The sequence below is a fragment of the Mastigoproctus giganteus genome, chromosome 1, assembly GCF_048544385.1.
Source record: "Mastigoproctus giganteus isolate SK-2022 chromosome 1, ASM4854438v1, whole genome shotgun sequence".
In the NCBI taxonomy this organism is placed as follows: Eukaryota; Metazoa; Arthropoda; class Arachnida; order Uropygi; family Thelyphonidae; genus Mastigoproctus; species Mastigoproctus giganteus.
Genome location: NC_143575.1, coordinates 193,727,764 through 193,749,556, shown reverse-complemented (window position 1 = coordinate 193,749,556; position 21,793 = coordinate 193,727,764). Strand labels below are relative to the sequence as shown.

The window sequence follows — 21,793 nt, the reverse complement described above, 5'->3', positions numbered from 1 at the left end:
TCTATTTTGAGAAACCTTGCCCTGCTCAATCAGCTTCAATTACTCGAAAATCTGCTACCAATTCCTTAAATGCCGATCTTCAGGTAATTCTCCAGTGGGGCAAAGACAACTTAGTTGATTTCAACCCTTCTAAAACTCAGTCTTGTCTTATATCTCGCAAAAAGGATTCTTCTACTCCTATGCTTATCTTTGGTGACACTCCGATTGCTAGGCAAAATGGTATATCTCTTTTGGGGATTACCCTGACTTCTAACCTCTCTTGGCACAAGCACGTTACAAATATTGCTACCTCGGCATCTTTAAAACTTGGTTTTCTCTTTCGCTCTCGGCGTTACTTTTCTTCCAAACAGCTAATCACTCTCTATAAATCGCAAATCCGCCCTAGCATGGAATATTGTTCCCACATTTGGGGCGGTGCCCCCAAAACCTCTCTCAGGCTTCTTGATTCCATTCAGAAGAGGGCAGTTAGGTTAATTAATGATTCATCTCTAACAGAGTCTCTCCACTCGCTATTACATAGACGTACTGTTTCTGCTGCATGCCTCTTCTACAGATACTTCCATGGGCACTGTTCTTCTGAATTGGCTTCTATAATTCCCGCTCTCTCTTTCAAAACAGTCCGAACACGTGCAACCACCAGCCAACATCCATTTACTGTCCAACTTCAAACTCACAGAACCAACTTTTCAGCTTCCTCATTTATTCATTCAACTGCCTTTTTCTGGAACAACCTTCCTTCATACGTATTTCCTGAAAATTACAGTCTACTGAAGTTCAAGTCCAATTCCAACAAATATCTTCTTTCGTCTTCTCATCCTCCAACACAAGCACATTACTAATAACTATAGGTTCTAATACCTCTCATGTTTGGGGTTTACATGGAAAAAAAAAAAACAAAAAAAACCATCTAGAATCGGTTTGTAGCCTAAAGCGTTACTCACCAGAGAACAGAACAGTACCCCATTTGTCAGGGCTCCAAATCACATTGACGAACTCTGCAGTGGTTTGGGGTTAATGGGATACAAACCACTGGCTTCCTTGCGTAGAGTCGACTTGAATTGAGTCTTCGTCACACAGTCCGTTTGGAAATTTTTTCACCTGTGGCTGCAGCAACCTCAAGAGACAGTTGATGGCAAGATAGTGTAAGGTTCCCTCTTGCTGTTAGAGCCAGATAGCGATCTGTTCTGGTTGACTTGGCCTTCTGGCGACCTTGACGAGCTCTCCTTGTAATGGTTCCTCTCTACTGAAATTTCTTCCATAGTGCCGAGACGACTCTGCGGGACACATTAAGCCAGCGTGCCACCTCCGCCTGCGACTGCCCGGCTTCAAGTCGTCCAACGGCCCGTCATCTCAAAGATTCAGCTAAACGAGGATGACTTGCCATCCTGAGTACTGGAGACGTAGCTATCCCACTGAGCAGGCTGAAAAACGGGAATGAAATGATGTGGTCTCAACCCGTGTTTTTTTAGGCATAAAAATTTGCTTAATTTGCGGCTCTGTAAGGTGGTAGATAGATTTCTATTGGATACTCGGAATTTGCATGCATTATATGAAATATTCATGAAAATCACTTTGTTCCGTTAATTTTGTCGAGCAATGTATATGATCCGAAAAATGGCAGCTAAAGTTTAATGCTTCAAAATGTAAAATTACACATTTATGGAATATAAATCATGGGGTGACGTATAATGCAGGGGAAGGAGAGAGAGACTAAAAGTGGTTCAAGACAAAACACTTAGGTGTTACGATTTAGCTGAAAGGTGGTAGATCGATTTCTATTGGATACTCGGAATTTGCATGCCAGGATGCCTACTATATCAAATATTCCCCTTCAGCAACATCGTTTTCAATGAAATATTCACGAAAAACATTTTGTTCTGTTAATTTTGTCGAGCAATGTATATAGCCCGAAAAATGACAGTTAAAGTTTAATGCTTCAAAATGTAAGGTGCATTTAGGGAATATAAATCATGGAATCACCCATAAACCAGGGAAGAGAGAAACACTAAAAGTGGTTCAAAAACAAAAAAAGACTTAGGTATTATGATTTAGTTTGGAATTAAATTTTTCCCTGAAGTGTAAATAGGCAGCTAAGAAAGCACATGATGTCCTGGCTATGATTTATAGGGTCTTTGCCATATTGTGTTCAGGTTTGGAGACCGCGCCTAAAACAGACATAGAACTTCTGTAGAGGACTCGGAAAAGAGGACCATGACGAATGGAAACGATGCACATAGAACAGCTTAGAAGGTGTGGCCCGCAAGGGTTAAAAACTATACATATACGGGGAGATCTGATTAAGGTGTACAAAGCGCTGAACGGATCTAGTAAAATGAATGAGGAAGTTCTGTTCTCCCCGGTAGGTGAGACGCTTACCAAGGGTTACAAATATAAAATCTCAGGAGCCAGCAGAAGACTGAATCTTATGAAGTTCAATTACACCGATAAGCCAAAACATTATGACCACTTACCTAATATGATGTTGGTCCACCTCGTGCAGCGAAAACAGCAGGCGAGGCATGGACGGTACAAGCTTTCTAAATGTGTCTTGTAGTATCTGGTACCAACACGTAACCAGCAGATCCTTTAACTCCTGTGAGGTCCGTGGTTGAGAGGCCGCAGATCGGAGTTGCTGTTCCAATACAAACCACAGATGCTCGATGGGATTGATGTCTGGGGAATTTGGAGGCCAGGACAATACCTGAAGTCCTCCTCATGTTTCGCGAACCAGTCTCGAACAATCCGGGTGGTGTGGCATGATCCCGCCACAGGATCATTATCCTGTTGAAAGACAGCACCGCCGCAGGGAAAGATCGTTGCCATGAAAGGGTGCACCTAGTCAGCAACGATGTTTAGATAGACGTCAGAGTGCCTGGCACATATATGACTGGACCCAGGGTATCCCAGCAGAACATCGCCCAAAGCATGACACCGCCACCACCGGCTTGTTTTCGTCCCACGGTGCATCCAGGCGCCATTACTTCCCCAGGTAAACGACGCACATGTACCCGGCTGTCCACGTGGTGCAACAGGAAACGTGATTCACCAGACCAGACGACCTTCTTCCAATCACTCAAGGTCCAGTTTTGAGGCTCGCGTGCCCATTGCAGGCGCTGTCGCCAGTGAACCGTGGTTGGCACGGGTATTCAGAGCGGCCTGCGGCTACGCAGCCCCATTTAGCATGGTTCAATGAACTGTGTGTTGTGACATTTTACTCCCTTCAAGCATTCCAATTACCGGCGAGTTGCGCCACAGTCGCCCTTCTGTTGCCACGTACCATCCAGGAGAGCCTTCGAGGATCGATGAGCCGTGGTTGTCCAACACCTTGCCGGCAGTTTGTGGGTTTCCCCTCCTCGGACCACTTTCGGATATTGTGTCAGAGTATATCCGAAACGCAACATTCGTGCCGTTTCGGATATGCTCTGACTCAGTCGTCCCCACACTGGGTGGAAAAGGCCCGGGTTGAATCCCGTCGATAACGCGAGGAATTTTAATGGCTTTTTTCAATCCGTGGCTGAGTTAGTCGATCTCAGGCGTAGATAGCAAGGTGTTTACCCAGAATCTATAGTTTTTCGTCCAGCATAACACACAAATTCACCATAGAACCCACGCAATAACAGACATAAGACACACAGCACGGCATATGAATTTAATTATTCGGGTGGCCCAATATAATAATTTGTTTTGACTCAGTCGTCTAGCCATTACAATTTGGCCTTTATCAAACTCGCTTAAGTCCGCTGCTTTTCCCATCTGAAGAATAAGAGCAACACTGATTAACGGATCTCAGTATCAGGTGTGTTTTATACTGTTCCCGACCCACGCACGCGCCGTTGTTCACCTGCAGTTGCTTCGCTTTGCATAACGACTTGCGGGTCATAATGTTTTGTCTCATCGGTGTACGTGCAGGGATTGTGAGACACTGCAGTAAGTGTTTCACACTTATTGCACTAGTCAAACTCGCTGCATCTATCATTCAAAGTGATTCAGTGAGTGTTTGTTAAGCGCCCAAGCAACTTAGGCTATGAGGCGTCAGTATATTGTGTCTGTGAATTACTTGTATTCTCTGGTCGATTTGCTTGTTTGATGGACGAAAAACTCGAGCTCCCGCAGATAAAACCATGCAACTCTCGCCTAAGACCGAATAACTTATCCACCTTGTGAAGAAAGCCCATAAAATTTTGTTCCTCGCTTTATTGATAAGATTGAAATCCAGGCCTTTTCCACCCGGTGTGGAGAGAACGGTAATTATATTACTGTGCCAGGCGCTAGAGCAATGATTATGGTAAATTCAAAGCAGAATTGGATGATTACCTTGTGGGAATGGGAATATTATTATTATTATTATTATTATTATTATTGCTCTTATATTATTTCTCCCTGATTGGGGGATTCCACTCCGTGATGAATACTGCTACCAAGTACACAGGGTGGTTGTAATGTGTGGTGTTACTGTTGGTCGAGGAAATCTGACTATCCTACAGGTGTTCAGGATTGCGACTTTCTGGAGTTCCTTGTAGGTGTTCTCTGGGGAACCTATTGCTGATAGGCTGCTATGTAGAATCTTTGGCACTATACCGGTGGTTGACACGAAGATTGGGATGATCGATACTTCTTGGATATGCCACATCTCCTTGACCTCATGTCTCAGGTTCGTGTACTTCCTAATTTTTCCCTCATGGATTTTCTGGACATTGCTAGTGTTGGGCAAACCGCTATGTCAATCAGATAAGTAGCCTTTATCATCTTGTCCACAAGTGTTATGTCCGGTCTGTTGTGCGGGATGGTCTTATCCGTTATTATGGCGCGGTCCCAGTACAGCTTGTGGGTTCTGGTCTCTAGTACTGCGTGGGGTTCGTACTTGTAATATGGTACACTTTCTCTGGTCAACTGGTATTTCCTTGCTAGCTTCTGATGTATTATCCTGGCTACCTGGTCGTGTCTATGAGTGTACTCAGTCTGGGTGATCACCTTGCACCCCGCGGTAATGTGTTGGATCGTTTCTGAGGCCACATTCCGGGCTCCTTTGCGATGTATTTTCTATAGTTTCTGGTGTTGATTACCTGGTCTTGGATGGCCAGCACGAATCTTTCAGTCTCGGGGAAGAGCGTCCCGCTTGTGAGCCATGCATTGGAAACAATATTTTCGATGTGATCTTGATGGAGGTCATTGTAGTGTCTACCATGGAGTGTCTTCTTTTCCCATTTTTCTAACTTCGTTCCTTGTGCCGTCTGGGTGGGAGGAGATTCCTCCCTTAGGTTGAGTGGGTATACCACTTATCTATCTTCCTTATGGCCTGGTGGAGTGGTGCTGTGTTATTCTCGAAGTAATCCTTCAGGTTAACTATCGCTGTTTTCTTTTGCTTTATCGGGTCCATCAGGCCTCTTCCTCCCTCTTTTCGAGCTATTGTTAGTCTCTCCACTGCTGACTTCTGGTGGTGTTGACGGCTCCTGGTCATCATTGTTCTTCTCTTTCTCATGATATCTTCTAGCTCGGTGTTAGTCCAATCTATTACCCCAAAGGTGTATATTAGTACTGGAGCTGCATAGGTGTTTATGGCTTTAACTGTGTTCCGTCCGTTCAGTTTTGCTTTCAGCAGGCTTCTGAGTCTCTGATGATATTTTTCGGTCAGGCACTTCTTGATTTCCTTGTGCTCTAACTGCTGAGCCTGCATCATCCCTGGTATTTGTAGGTCTCTTCTTCTGTCATAGCTTTGATCTTTTTTACCAGTCAGCAGCTGGTAGTTTCGACCAACTAATTTTCCCTAGTGCAGTGTGTGGGTCTTGCTTTTGTCTAGACCAAATTCCATACTAATGTCCTTACTGAATTCTTCGGTGAACCGGAGTAGTTGCTGGAGTTGCTTCTCGGTTGCCGCGTAGAGCTTATGTCATCCATGTACATCAGATGGGTGAGAGTGTACAGGTTCTTTCTTCCTTCTTTGAGGTTATATCGATACTTGCTGCCGTTAAACATGGTGGATAGCGGGTTGAGTACTAGACAGAACTACAGTGGGCTCAGAGCATCTCTCTGAAAGATTCCTCTTCTAATGGGGATTGGTCTGGTTGTGCTGTTCTCTACCTTTATGGTGGTGCTCTATTTCGCCATTGTTGCTCCTGGGAAGTTTGTCACTGTCAGATTGACCTTGTAGATCTTCAGGGTCTCTATTATCCAGCTATGAGTTATGGAGTCGAAGGCCGCATCTGTGGTTAATTGCTCCTTGCATCCTTTGCTCCTTCGCTTGTACCCTTTCTGCTGTTCGGCCATTATGTTTTGACTCTCTAAGTAGTTTGATATCTTCTTGGTTATGTAGCTGGTCAGGATCTTGTACATAGTTGGGAGGCAGGTGATTGGCCTCTATTTCGCCGGGTTTCTTGTATCTTCGTCTTTAGCCTTCAGCTATATGACTCCTTCAGTGAAAAACTTCGGGATTGTCTCCGGGTGCCTTACCATTCGAGTGAACTGCTCTGCTTGTGTGTGCAGGTGAGCTTCTTGTACCGGTAGTTGTGGATGTTATCAATTCTTGGGGTTCGCCAGTTGTGGGTGTTCCGGATCGACTATTTTACTTCTTCTTCTCGAATTTCTCACTCTCTCATCTCTTGTATGTCCTTGGTTTTCTTCCGTTCTACTTCTATCCTGGGTGCTCTGCTGTTATGTCTTACTTCATTGCCCCAGATATTTCCCCAGAACTCCTCGATCGTCTTCTCTGGTGGTCCGTTTCCTGCTTTCCCATCTTCACCCAGTTTTCTGTAGAAGGCTCTTTGGTCCTCATCGAAAATTGGGTTGTTTATTTTCCTCTGGGAGCTCTCTTTGTATCGGTGTAGTCTCTTGCTGAGTGCGAGGAGGTTCTGCTTCAGTGTGTCCAAGTATTCTCCTATTTTCTGATTACTGGTCTCATGTTTGCTGTGGATGCTGTCTCTGCTGAGGATGCTCTTCACCTTTCCAATCAATTTCTTACTTCTATTACCCTGTTGGTACTGGGTCAACTGACCTATCTTGACTCTTAATTCTTCTATCTTCTGCCGAAGTCTTCTTTCCCAAGCTGACGGTTCCTTCTGTTTTCGGTTCTTCTGCTGCTGGTGTCTCGTTTCTTTTCCATTAATCCTAGTGGCTGCTATGGCAACACAGTATACGGCTGTATGGATAGCCTCCAGCGTTGCACCATTGTTGTCAAGGTAATGTGACGTTATTTTCCGATTGAGGTGGGCTGTTACTCTGCACAGGATTTTATTTGACCTCTGCATAGGTATCACGTGGGTCCTGTGGGGTACATTCCTTCGAATTCTGTTAGTGCCTTCTTCCACTCGTCTTCTATTCTGGATATCATGACTTCGTCTCTTTCCACTTCAGCTACTCTGGATTGTATTTCTTCTTGCCCTTCTTCCTCTGGTTCCATATTGACCATATTCTTTGTGCTTTGTAGATGACTTTGTTGATCACTCACATCCTGCTTGATTTTTCCCAAGATGGCAGGAGCTATTAAGTCCTTCGTGACGATGGTACTTTGGTCCGCTAATCGCTGTTCAGTGACGTGAATATCCGAGAATCGTTCCAACCACTTGGTATGTAGTCGTGACCTGTACACTGTCATACCAGTCTCTAGCCTGGTTATTTCATGGTATGCTCGCATGGTGTACGTATTCGTTTCGATGCTTCACTTCATGCGTTGGTGTCTTCTTCCTTCCTGGGTGGTCACTGGCGCAGTTGCCCAGGAAGCACTTCCAGTTGGTGGGGCTGGAAGGTCTTGCCCTTCTCTTGTGATAGCCTTATGGGGGACAGTGCCACTTGCTTCACTGTCTTGCTCTGGAGACTGTCTCCAACTTTTCGAACCGACCCCTCTGCCTAACGCCTGAACCCGAGTGACTTTATCCTGTGCCACACTCGATGCAGTATGAATAATATTTCTCTGCGACATCATCCATTATTATTATTATTATTATTATTATTATTATATTTTGTATTATGATATCGTTACTATATATTATATCCTTACTAATGCTAAACTCTTAAATGAATACAGTGATTTTTTTTCCCTTGGGCAAGAACAAGTGTTATAAATATTATCTTCCTCACAATAAGGTGTGGTGAACAGATACAAAAAGTGCAGAAGTCTGTAGGACACATACATAGAGTACTAATTGGAAGTTTAAGACATAGCTGTAGAAGGCCTAGTTATGTTTGCCAGTGATCCAATAATTGCAAAATAACAAGAGGATGATCCAGCCAACATCTGTTTTCTTTTTGTAAATACTTCTAGTACAAATCTTTTGAAAGCCCGAGAGAATTCTTCATTTCCCATGAAAATAGTTTCATTTCCTTTAGCAAAATTAGTATGATAAGATTTAAATCTATATTTTAGATCATTTTAGTTATCATTAGTAGAGGCATATGATGCAAGAAAGCAGCTTCCTATCAACTTCCACAACGACAGATGGAAATTTCTTCCAGCAACCAACTATCCTCCAGCCAAAGGCAAATTTCCGCACATCTATTGTACAAGTGTGTTTCCCCAATTTGAATTTATGCCCCCTCAGGTTGTAATCTGCGTAAGCGGAAGAATCCCATCAGAACTGAGCCTGCTCAACCCATTCAAGGCTTTATACATCTCAATCAGATCACCTCGCAAGTGCCTCGTCTCCAGACGCTGCAATTTGCAGAACGTAAGCCATTCTTCGTTCCCTTCACCAGTCTTGTGGCGCCTCCGTAGCCAGGTGGGAAGGAGCAGCGGTGCGTAGCACACGCTTCTTGATTAGACCGGGGTTCGAGCCCGTCACCACCAAATACGGAAGATGCGGAAAGGTCAGGAAATGACCACCGCATCTCCCGGAGCAATATGGCCTTAGTTGCTAATGCTCCTAAAAACCAAATAACAAACAAACAAACCAATCTTGTTGCACTTCTCTGTACTCGTTCTAGCAACTGTACATCCTTCCTAAAATGAGGCCTCCAGACCTGTACGCAGTACTCAAGGCGTGGCCTGACCATTTCCGTATACAAAGGGATAATTACCTCCTTCTCCCTACTAGCAAGATTCCTGTATATCATTGACAAGACCCCGTGACCTGCTCTGGCAGCCTGCTTGCATTACTCAGAAAACATATCTGACTGCACAATTATCCCCAGGTCTTTTTCATTCTCTACCACCCTGAGTGTAGTACCACACGGTACGTTTCTCTGGGGTTACTGCTACCCATATGCAGTACTTGTCAATGTTAAACTTTAGTTGCGGCTTCTCAGCCCGTCTGCCCAACTTTTCTAGATCCTGTTGCAGTAGCATACTGTCATTACAAGCCCTGCCTACCTTCCTATCGTCTGCAAGCTTGGACATTTAGCCTAATATACCTTCATCAATATCATTGATAAATATATAAAACAACAATGGGCCCAACACGGACCCTGGGGGAACTCCACTAATAATAACATTAGTCCGCGAAGAACAGTGTCCATTGATTACCACTCTGTCTTCTCCCACCACCCTACCTTTTATCCATTGTAGCAACTTGTACAGTAGTCTTCCAAGTACAACAGTATTGAAAGCTTTCTGAAATCCAAGTATATAATATCAAAATCATTTTTTGCATCCAGTTCCTTTGTGACCATATCATAGTATCCAATCAAATTTTTCAGACAAGACTTCCCCTTAACAAACCCATGCTGTGTTTGCAGTATAATTTGGCCCTCTCAACATGATCACTCATTACTTCTTTTACCAGTTTTACTATTATTTCCCTTGGAACAGAAGCTAAAGTAACATGTTTGTGATGACTGTGTCACCCTTTGTGAATTGAGGATACATTTGAATATCTGCAGCCCGTGAGGGACTTCTCCTGAGTCCAAGGATGCTCTCATAATTATGGCTAAGGGTTTGCTTACTTCCTTTGCTGCCTCCTTTAATATAACTGGATAGATCCCGTCCACCCCAGTGCCTTTCTTATGATTAACTTCAGCAATTTCTCCTCCACTTTGCTCTCAGTTATTATAAAATCATTTAGCTCCCTGTACAATTACCCCCAGGTCTTTTTCATTCCATGAGCTTCTGTTCTCCACTTCCCTACAGAATTGCTCATGTGTGAATGTAGATGCAAAATACTCTCGTTCAGTTTGTCAACTATCTGAGCAGGATCATCAACAGTCGAACCATCGATATCAAGTGGACCAACCTGATTTATCTACTGCCTTCTAGAGTCTATAGAAGTGAATAAGTCTTTGCTGTCTTTCTTTGCATACTTTGCTATAGATTTCTCGTAATCTACCTTCGCTTGCCTAATCTGCTTTGTGACTTGATTACAGACTAGCGTATATTTTCCATAGGCTTCTGTGACTCCTGATAATTTATATGCATCCCATGCATTTTTCTCGTCTGCCACGAGTCTCGTTAGTTCATCTGACATCTATTTAGGCCTGAACCTTGAGCAGCATTTGTTACTTGATATGAAAAGCCTAGTAGCTTCCAAAATCCTTGAATACTACCCAATTAAAATATGCTGTTGGTAATATCATCAGTTCATCACACTGTATAGAATTTAAAAACTGCCTCAGACCACTGTAGTCACCTTTAGGAAAGCAAAAACCCTTCTCTTTACCCCTAATTGGTAGTGACATCTTTAAGTAAATCCCTTATCAGTACACTGTGATCACTGGCACCTAATGGTTCCATTATCTGCAACTTCTTAATACACGAATAATCACTGCTGATAATGAGTTGCCGCTTGGGTTGCTGATGATAATGCGTTGCCTCTCGAACATGTTCTAGTTATAGCAATGATAAATTACGTGAGCCGAAGTGTCCTCGGACCCGCAGGAACAAAGATCTGAATTAAAAAGGCCGAATTGAAATAATTTTGAATTTAAGGAACCTTGACCAATGATTAAAAATGAAGAATAAAAACTAGGCTGAACCATCTCTTAACGCCCCGGTATAAGTTAATATTAGAAAATGTGCTTTGAGGTCATAGTCGATGTTCCCTGATTTTTTTTTTTTTTCAATTCAGCAAGTGTTTCTGTTTCCTCCAATCTCACGAGTTTTTCAGAAGTTCCAAATTTATGTGCACGAGATTAACTACTTTCAGTTTGAAGCTAACTTCATAGGCTTTGTTTTTTGATGTATTTCAATCATAAAGTAAAGTAAAGGGCAGCCATTATCAACCCACTGCAGGATGAAAGCCTCCTCAACAATTCATGCTGAGGGAAGTGGACCATAATCTGCCACGCTGGTCCAGTGCGGGTTGGCAGATCGACCGTATTCAGCAGTCAGGGGCTTGAACCCGGTCTACTCAAAGAGCGTGTGCTACATACTTGCCCCTTTTTGTGAAAGAATTAATAAAATTGCTTTTACGTGATTACCATTACTATGAACTGAACTCCCATTTGAATTAAAGCACTTTAATATCAATTTCCGACTACTGTGCAACAACAAACGTAACCGCTGCAAAATTTGAGAAATGCAAGACCATCATCTGGATTTATTCTACAAAACCCTACGCAGCAAAACTTAATGGCGACTAGATATGCAATCATCTATACATAGCAGTCACTCTTATAAAGAATCCAGAACAAGATGGCTTTTGCCCGATAATTTAAAAAATTATTATAAGTTATTAATTTAAAATTTTCCCCGTGTATAAAAAAACTCCGTACCTTTTGATTTTTAAAACGTCCCAAATTTTTAGACTTATACTCGAGTATCTACGGTAAGTTTGCTACAATATGCATCAGTCTCATATTGCGGAGATATGCACCACGAGTTGCCCCGGCCCTGCACTTGCACTTCAGCATTGCACTTGCAGTATTGCTTCCTAAAGAGAAGTACAGTACAGTATATTGTTCTTTATTTGTAATGTGTACCATTACCTATTACTGCCAGTTTTGTGATTTTTGACAGCTCATGAGTGAATGACTAGGTGCTAGTAAACACTGGTCAGGCCGTCTAAGGTAATGGCAAGCATTACAAATACAGGGTTGTTAAAATTAACGTATCCCTATGTAGAAGGCGCTGGAGCGAGTTCTAAGGCTCGTACTGAAGAGAAATTTTTGGACAACAGGTACAATAAAGAATCCGCTCGCCTTTATTGGGGAAAAAAATTAGTTACAAAATTTGTCACAATATGGCGCTGTGGCAACATAAATCACTTGAACAGCGTTACAATTGTTTAATGTGTCCTCCATTTTGGTCAACATTAGTTTCCATTCGAAGAACAGCATTTTCTACAGAAGAACATAACATGTCAACTGGAATAGCCAGCACATGACATCTAATGCTGTCCTTCAGATCTGCCAGAGTTTGACATCCTCCCCGATATACCTGGTTCTTCAAAAAACCCGACAAACAGAAGTCGCATGGGGTGAGGTCCGGTGATCGGGGTGGCCAAGATGTCTGGAAACAACGGCTGATGACCCGTTCGTCTGTAAAGTGTTGCCTTAGCAATCTTTGGACACAATGGTGGCGCGCCATCTATCCTGAAGGCACCTACGTTGTTGCAGCTCTGATATTGCAAAATTTGCCAAGATTTCATATCACTGTCCAGTGGCGGAGCAGGTGCGGGGTCTAGTCGGTGTTACCTGTTCAAAAAAATAGACCCAATTATGAATGTGGCCGTAAATACACACCATACTGTCCCTTTTGGAGAATGCAACGGGACCTCTTGGATAACTCGAGGGTTTTCTGTTGCCCAAATGCGACAGTTGTGCGTATTCACTTGTCCATTTAAGTAGATGTGGACTTCATCACTCCAAAAGATGTTCCATGGCCAAGTGATATCCACTGTCATTCGCGAAGAAGAAACTGAAGTGCATATGTGAAACGAATATCTGCATCACCATGCTTTAGCTGCTGTAGCATGTGCATCTTGTAAGAACAGTACCGCAACACCTGACGCATTACTAGCCTTACAGTGGAATACGGCATGTCCACTTCACGAGAAACAGCTGGCACACTGGCGCTACCACATGGAGATTGACTTGATAAATCCACGACAGCCATAGCCACATCTTCAACACGAGAGGAGTCCACTCGTTTTCGACCTCTACCTGGTTCAACAAAAAAAAACAACAAACCAAATTGTGATATATAAGGTCCCCCGTAAATGATTACATCTACCCATATATTTATTTTGTCTGTAAAAAAACTGCGTGTATTCTATGGTCGATTTTCCTGTTTGCAGGACGAAAAAACCTCAGTTTCTGAGGGAAAAACCTTGCTATCTACGCCTGAGACCGACTAACTCAGCCAAGGAGTGAAAAAAGCCCACTAAAGTTCCTCGCGTCGTCGACGGGATTCGAACCCGGGCCTTTTCCACCCGGTCTGGGGAGGACGGTGATGAGACCACTGTGCTACCGCGGAGACACCTGGTTGAACGCCAAGATATCCTGTCGCTTCAAATTTCGCAATTATTTTGCGGACAACACAAATAGTCATAGGTCCACGTGGGCCTTATGGAATACTGATGCCGAAATTCTCTGATAACCACAGCTGCATTGTTGCTGTTCTGATAGTACAGCTTCACTAATAGCGCCTTTTCCTGCAACGTTTGCATTGATGCTGTAGTGAATGCAAACATCTACTGTATGATTTTGAAGAGACTGCTTTGCTTTTACACAGTACAGTAGAGCTGAGTAGTGGACCTGTGGCAATAACTATGATTGTTCAAATAACATAAGTTATTTGCATAATCGTAACTAAGATAGTTACGCACCATAGTGACAAATTTTGTAACTAATATTTTTTTTCTCCAATAAATGGCGAGCGCATTCTTTAATTGTACCTGTCGTCCAAATTTTTCTTCAGGTCAAGCCTTAGAACTCACTCCAGGCTGTTAAAATTAAAGTATCCCTCTACATAGGGATACTTTAATTTTAACAACCCTGTAGAGAGAATTATACTTATTTGTAAGGAGCAGTGCTGTTTATTTGAAGTACAGGTGCAGTACTGAGGCAGTTAGCATTAGCATTAGCATTAGCATTAGTAGAGGCATTTGATGCAAGAAAGCAAGCTTATGCAGCATCAGCCAAAAAAAAAAAAAAAAAAAGTAACATAAATAAATAAAAATAACCACTTCCACTTCACCCCTCTGTTCGTTCGAAATACCTGTCCAGCTGAGCCTTAAACTTATTTAGGCTATCAACTTCCACGACAAGGGATGGAAGTCTGTTCCACCCACCAACCACCCGCTGGCTAAAGGCAAATTTCCGCACATCTATCCTACATCTGTCTTTCCTCAATTTGAATTTATGCCCTCTCAGGTGATTTTTCTGAGCTAGAGGGAGAATCCCATCAGCATTGAGCATGCTCAAACCATTCAAGGCTTTGTACACCTCTATCAGATCACCCCGCTGGTGCCTAGTTTCCAGACACTGTAATTTGCAAAACTTAAGCCTTTCTTCGTAAGAGAACCCCTTTGTCCCATTCACCAATCTAGTTGCCCTTCTCTGTACTCGTTCCAGCAGCTCTACATCCTTCCTGAAATGAGGCCTCCAGGCCTGTATACAGTACTCTAGGTGTGGCCTGACCATTGCCTTATACAAGGGAATAATCACCTCCTTATCCCTGCTAGAAAAATTCCTATATATCATTGACAATACACCATGAGCTACTCTTGCAGCTCGTCTGCACTGCTCAGAGAACTTCATATCTGCCTGCACCACCACCCCCAGGTCCCTTTCATTCTCTACCACTGTCAGTGTAGTACCACAGAGTTGATACGTTGCTCTGGGGTTGCTGTTTCCCATATGTAGTACTTTACATTTGTCAATGTTAAACTTCATTTGCCACCTCGAAGCCCATCTGCTCAACCTTTCCAAATCCTGTTGCAGCAGCATAGTGTCAGTAGTGTCCTTGACAACCCTGCCAACCTTCGTATCGTCTGCAAACTTGGACATTAAGCCTGATATACCATCATCAATATCATTTATAAATACAGAAAACAATAAAGGCCCCAATACTGAACCCTGAGGGACTCCACTAATAACATTAGTCCACGATGAGCAGTGTCCATTGATTACCACTCTCTGTCTTCTCCCCCTCAACCACCCCTTTATCCATAGCAGCAACTTGCCTCCAATGCCACACTGCTCCAATTTGTGCAGCAGTCTTCCATGTGCAACAGTATCAAAAGCCTTTCTAAGATCCAAGTATATAATATCAAAGTTATTCCCTGCATCCAGTTCTTTTGTGACTGCATCATAGTATCCAATCAAATTGGTCAGGCAAGACTTCCCCTTAACAAAACCATGCTGTGTCCTAGCTATAACTGAAGTCTTGTCTAGATGATCCTGCAGTGCTTCTTTCACCAGTGCCTCCATTAATTTTCCGGGAACAGCAGTTAAACTCACAGGTCTATAATTACTTGTGTCAGCCTTTGATCCCCCTTTGTGAATTGGGGTCACATTTGCACATCTCCAGTCAATGGGTACCTCCCCTGAGTCCAAGGAAGCTCTCATAATTAGGGCTAAGGGTTTGCTTACCTCCTTTGCTGCCTCCTTTAATATAACTGGATAGATCCCATCCACCCCAGGTGCCTTTCTTGTGTTTATCTTCAACAATTTCTCCTCCACTTTGCTCTCAGTTATTACAAGATTCTCTAGCTTACTGCTAGAGTTGAATACACCTCTGGCATTCCCCTCGCTGAATAACTCCTCATGTGTGAATGTCGATGCAAAATATTCATTTAGTTTGTTAGCTACCCGAGCAGGGTCATCAACAGTTGACCCATCGATCTCAAGTGGACCAATCTGATTCATCCCCTTCCTTCTAGAGTTTACATAAGTAAAGAACTCTTTGCTGTTTTTCTTCGCATCCCTTGCCAAGGATCTCTCGTAATCTGCCTTCGCCTGCCTAACCTCCTTTGTAACTTGGTTACAGATCAACTTGTATCTATCATAGGCGTCCGTGTCACGTGTTAATTTGTATGTATCCCATGCATTTTTCTTCTCTGCCATATGCCTCATTAGTTCATCTGACAACCATTTAGGCCTAAACCTTGAACAATATTTCTTAGTTGGTATGTAAAGCCTAGTAGCTTCCACGATAAGTTCTTTGAATGCTTCCCATTTTGAATTTGCTGTTGGCAATATCATCAGTTGATCCCACTGTATAGAATTTAAATACTGTCTCAGTCCATTGTAGTCGCCTTTACGAAAGCAATACCCCTTCCCTTTACCCCTAATGGTAGTTACCTCTTTGAGTAACTCCCACTTCAGCACACTGTGATCACTGCCACCAAGTGGTTCATTTATCTGCAGATTCTTAATGCATGAAGAATCACTACTGATAATCAAATCAAGAGTATTACTCCCTCTAGTTGCCTCCCGAACATGCTGATGTAGAAAACAATCATCCAATAAATCCACAAAAGCCTTGCTACTGTGTGAGTGACCAGCCCCCAAATTCCAGTCAATATCTGGGAAATTAAAATCCCCCATTATAAGACTCTCTGATTTACTGGCCCACTCTATTTCTCCGAACAGTTTCTTATTATACTCATCAGAGTCATTAGGCCTATAGCACACTCCTACTCTCAATTTTGATCTCCCAATGCTTATGTCACACCAAACTGACTCGACACTGCACTGTCCAGCGATGTCGACTGGCTTCACTTCCTTGGATTTTATGTGTTTTTTAACTAATAGCATAACCCCTCCTCCCTTCCTATCCTGTCTATCCTTTCTGTAGACATTGTACTCCCCAAATTCCAGTTCTGCATTTCTTATATCTGTGTGACACCACGTCTCTGAAATCCCCACAATATCTGCCTTTGATGTTTTGAGCAATACCTCAAATTCATCAAATTTATTTACTAAACTCCTAGCATTGGTGTACACACAAGTATACATGCACCTGTTCTTTTTCTTAGCTACCCTAACACAACCCATGTGTTTACTTGTACCCCAATGATTCCCAGCAGTCTCTGAAATATCCTGCATCTTATTTTCCAGGCTGCGGCTCATTCCAATAGAAGCAGTGCAAGAATCACTTTCACCTCTGCCAGTGGCTACTGTTAATCTATTAGTCCTTGTATCCCCCCAATCTAGCAGTTTTCCGACCCACCTAACATTGCCTCGATAGCATCAGCAAACATTCTTGCACCCTTTCTATTTAAGTGTATCCCATCCCTGTAGAAGCAGTCTCTCCTGTTAACAAGTACAGTGGAGACTTGCGTTTGTGGAGACTTGCTTCGCAATACCGAATTCATGCATTTTGTAGCCAACTTCATTTACCCCAATTAGATATAGAAATCTAATTGTGGACTATCACCAAATTTATTTAATATCTACATCGATAAAATTATTAAAGAAGGGAAACAAACAATTAACAACGGAATACAGTTGAACAGCAGGAATAAAATCCAAACGATATTATATGCTGATGATCAAGTTATAATTGCAAAATCCGAAGATGAACTACAGCAAATGAACTGAATAGAATAGGTAAAAAGTACGAGATGAAAATCTCCACCTCCAAAACAAAACCAATGGGATTATGTGGAAAAAACATACAATGAGTTAAACTTGTTATTGATAATAAAATAACAGAACAAATATCTGACTTCACCTATTTGGGAAATTTAAATATAAAATGAAGGGAAGAACATCCATACTAAACTACAAAAATATAATAAAATGAATGGAACGATTAAACGCCACTTCGGAAAACAAATGACAACTGAAACAAAATTACGACTGCACAACATCACTTCAAAATCAGCCCTCTGTCTCACAGCTGTAGAAGTCTCACACCTAAGTCTCACAGCTGTAGAAGCTGTGAGACTTGGGTCATAAATAAGAAAGATGCACACAGACTAGAAGCAGCACAAACGAGATTTTTAAGACCATTATTAGGCTTTACAAGACTAGACCACCAAAGAAATTTAGATATCCGCGAGAAATTAAAAGTATATAACACAGTAAATGACATTAAACGATATCAGAAAAAATGGATCAGCCAGCTAGAAAGAATGAACCCAGACCGGATCCCAAAATTAGCCTTTAACTATAACCTACATGCAAGAGAGATGTGGGTCGACCATGACAACGATGGCGAGATCAAGACCACCTCCAAGAGTTAAGCCGGACCAAGTTCACGATGATGATGATTGGTTTAGAAATCAGGCGGTGTATATGTTAGCGCTAAAGCAATGAAATTAGTGAGAAGTAAGTGTACATTGACAGGAGTGAGCTTTTTTTCCAGCTCATGTACAAGAACATATACTTATACATGAGCTGAGACTTGTACATGAGGAGAAAATTAGACCACCAAAGAAATTTAGATATCCGCGAGAAATCCTTTCAGTAAATACCGTTGCATCTCCTTTCTGATTCTGAAAGAAAAAGAAAAATCAAATGGAATGACAAAATTATATGGACAATTGGTATACGGCAGAAGTTCACTGTTGTTTGAATTTTAAACGAAAATCACTAAATTTTTTTCTTAGTAGACGAGATGCAATGCAAAGTTGTAGGAGACACATTGGTTAAAACTTACGTGCACAATTCTTTTGTCACTTAAAACATGTTTGAATGAGACATCATTCTGCTAAACAGTAATATAGCTAGTTATTGTTGCCAGTGTCACGGGAAACAGCACAATACAATGGGAAAGCTGACACCATTATCAATCTTAATTGCGCACCACAAATTTATGAAGTGATTACATGGCAAGTGTCAAGGAAGCTGTATTTTTCCCCAGTTTTGTGTAACGTTGTTTGCCCACTTATGTATTAGCATAACTACTGATTAGATGCGTCATCTTTGCCTACTAACCCCATCTTTCCTTTTCAGACGTACGTGATGGCATTTCCTGTTGATGACAAACTAATAGCAGAGGAGTCGGAAGCAGTCGCAAGAGCATTGCCCCTAGCCAGCTTTTCGAGCTCATCGCTGGATGAAAATGAGGACAATGGAGCAGTTGTCGCAACTCGAGTAGACGCACCGGCTCCATCTAGTGACAACAAGAGTAATCAGGAGGAAGTCATTATCGTGTTAAATGATGGAGACGAATCAAAGGTTGAGTCTGTTTTACCGGAAGAGTTTGCGGCGGCAGTCATGTTACCAGATCCTGCCTCTCAATCCAACTTGTCTTTTCCCCCCAAACCGATTAATGAGGATAAAATTTCCGGATCCGCATTCTTTGCCAAGCCAAAACTTTACCCTAGAGAGAAAGGAAAGCCGCATTTATTACCTTTAATTAAGTCGAGGCCTAAAATGTTCCCCCAAAATGACCAACTTCCATCGCGAAGGGAAGATATTGATGATTCATCACCCATATTTGATCCTTCATTTTTAATAAATAGAATGTCTTCCTTCCTTCGACGCTCTATTGCAAGAGCACTACCGTTACAGGGAACAGACGATAAGTATCATCAAAATACCTTCTTCTTTCCTATAATTGAAGATGGTCCTTCAGAAATCACTCCTATCCAAAAATCTTTTTCATCTCGATCACTTCCTCAGCTACTTGCTCATCCTCCACTTAATCCGCTGTTGTCTCTACTGTCCTCATCGTCAGAACAAATGCCATCTGCCCATCACAAGGATGTACCAGACAATACAATCGATAGTCACTCAGAAAGCCCAAGTCCCCCTCGCTATGAATTACATCGTTCAGCACCAACTGCGAATCCAAATATGTGGTTTATGCCTCCGCCTTCAATGTATTTCTCGCCTCCTCAGCCCTTCCCATACTATCTTCCATTGCCTTCCCCACAGTTCATGCCCCATCCACTTTCTTCATTTCCTATGGCATCTTATGCCCAATCTCCTTTCCACACGCCTTTTATGTTACATCCTATGTCTTCTTTCCATACTCCACATCAAGTTCCACCACCACAATTCTTTTGGCCTTATATGCAATCGCCAGCAAATTTTCCTCCTCCTCTTCCTCCTCCACCCCCTCCATTTCCAGAAGCCTTCATGCATTCAATGGGTAGACAGCAACCAGCCCCCATGAACGACTTTCAGTCACATGCCATGGAAATTCGCATTCCTCAATCAAGGCCCGCTATACCCGATCCAGTAGTTCATTCAACACTTCAGCAGCCTTCTAACCAAGAGATTCATTTTCCTTTCGAGTCCAATATTGATCCTGAAAATACAAAGGGTCCAGAAGCTAAGTCCGATCAAATCAGTGAAGAAATTTTAATCATACCAAAAGAAGAATTAACGTATATGATGCCTCCAGATTCTATACCATATAAAGTAGATGGAGCCAACGAAGATGCGTATATTCTTCTCTATCCTACTGAAGATGGTTCATTCAGTCTTCGACCTCCTTTTGCAAATTCCAAACCGAAACGTCCTTTTGTAAGATCTGAGCAACAGCAGCAACAGCAAAGTGTTCGTCCACATAGAATGAATCCGCGAAAGATGCGCATGCTTAGAGAAATGCTGCTTTCTAGAGCTAGAGCAGATGGAAATTATATGCCCTCATCCCCCAGTTTTCCTTTTCCACGACCTGCACGCCTGCGCCAAGTAGTACAACAGACAAGAATCTTCACCCAAGTAAGACCATTTTTATCACAGCAGCAGCAGCAACAGCAGCAGCAGCAGCAGCAGTCCAAAGGACAAGAAGAAGATTCATTTCATAATCCTATTTACAGATCGCAAGGTTTTTAAGGAAACTGTCGGACAACGACGAGAATGAAATTTTGATATATATAGTTAGGCAACCCATTGTATTCCCATTCGAAGTACATAATAGCTCCATTCATTCCCACATGATCATTCTATTTTTTAATGATTTTAAGTTCAGAAGTGAATAAGGGTATACGTTTTGCTTTGATACCAAACGTTATGAAACATGAGCTGTCGATCAGCATTCGTTGAAAATTAGTGAATAAATGTTTATTATTTCATTCATAATTACACAGGATTCTTATACCGCGATTACCTGTATGACATGTGTCAATTATATATATATATATATATATGTGTGTGTAAAATCCTGTGTGATTACGAAAAGCATCCAGGTGTTTTCCATTATACATATTTCACTAATTGTGCAATTCTTTTTCCACTGTGATAATGCATCCTTTTTCGGGTCATAGCAAGTAACTACTAACACGTGTTTAACATCACCTTGGTCATTATTTCATTATCTTTATTTTTCAAATATTGTGTATATTTTATAGTCCGTTTTCATTATTGATAACCTTGAAACTTATGTGCACTGTTAATGTAAGAACACCAGATGATTATGCTTCGCTTTGTTTGCTCTGTGTTGAATTGTTACAATCATAAAATTTATTTGAAGTGTACTGTACAAATGGAAAACTGAAGAGCATTGTGTATTAAAATGTAAACTTTTTGTAATTTTTTATAATAATAAAAGTGTGCAGGACTCGTAGATGTATTTTTTTAATATTGCTATTCAAGTAAGGCTAATTGATTACTAGCGGTCAAAAAAATAAATAAATAATAAATAATAATAATAAAATAAAAAGAAAGAAGGGAAAGATACCTTTCCTTCATTTTAAAACTTTACACGGGATACTAAGAATAACGATTTATCAAAAAATAATAAAATAAAATTAAAATTATGCCCCTGCAATCCTATAATATCAGAATGCATCAGCAGACCATTTCTAGAGCGAATGCATACATAACCGTTGCCATGTGTTTAAATGTTTTTTATATCATTCGTATTTGGACTGCACCTTTTATCTGTCAGTGCAATACCACAGGGATTGTAACCACCGTCCCTCCTCACACTAAGTGGGAAAGGCCCAGTTTCAAATTCCGTCAATGACGATTGGAACGTTTATGGTCTTTTTTACTCAGTGGCTGAGTTAGTCGGTCTCAAGCATTG

General features: G+C 41.9%; 1 protein-coding gene across 1 annotated transcript in view; it reads left to right on the top strand.

Annotated features, from left to right (window-relative positions):
• Positions 1-20,891, top strand: part of LOC150091401 (uncharacterized) — a 77,160-nt gene extending 56,269 nt beyond the window's left edge. The window contains exon 4 of the mRNA XM_090375364.1: positions 18,769-20,891. Within this exon, the coding sequence (XP_090231490.1) occupies positions 18,769-20,601 (1,833 nt within the window). The 3' untranslated portion in view covers positions 20,602-20,891. The remainder of the gene's footprint in view (positions 1-18,768) is intronic.
• Positions 20,892-21,793: the final 902 nt, after the last annotated feature.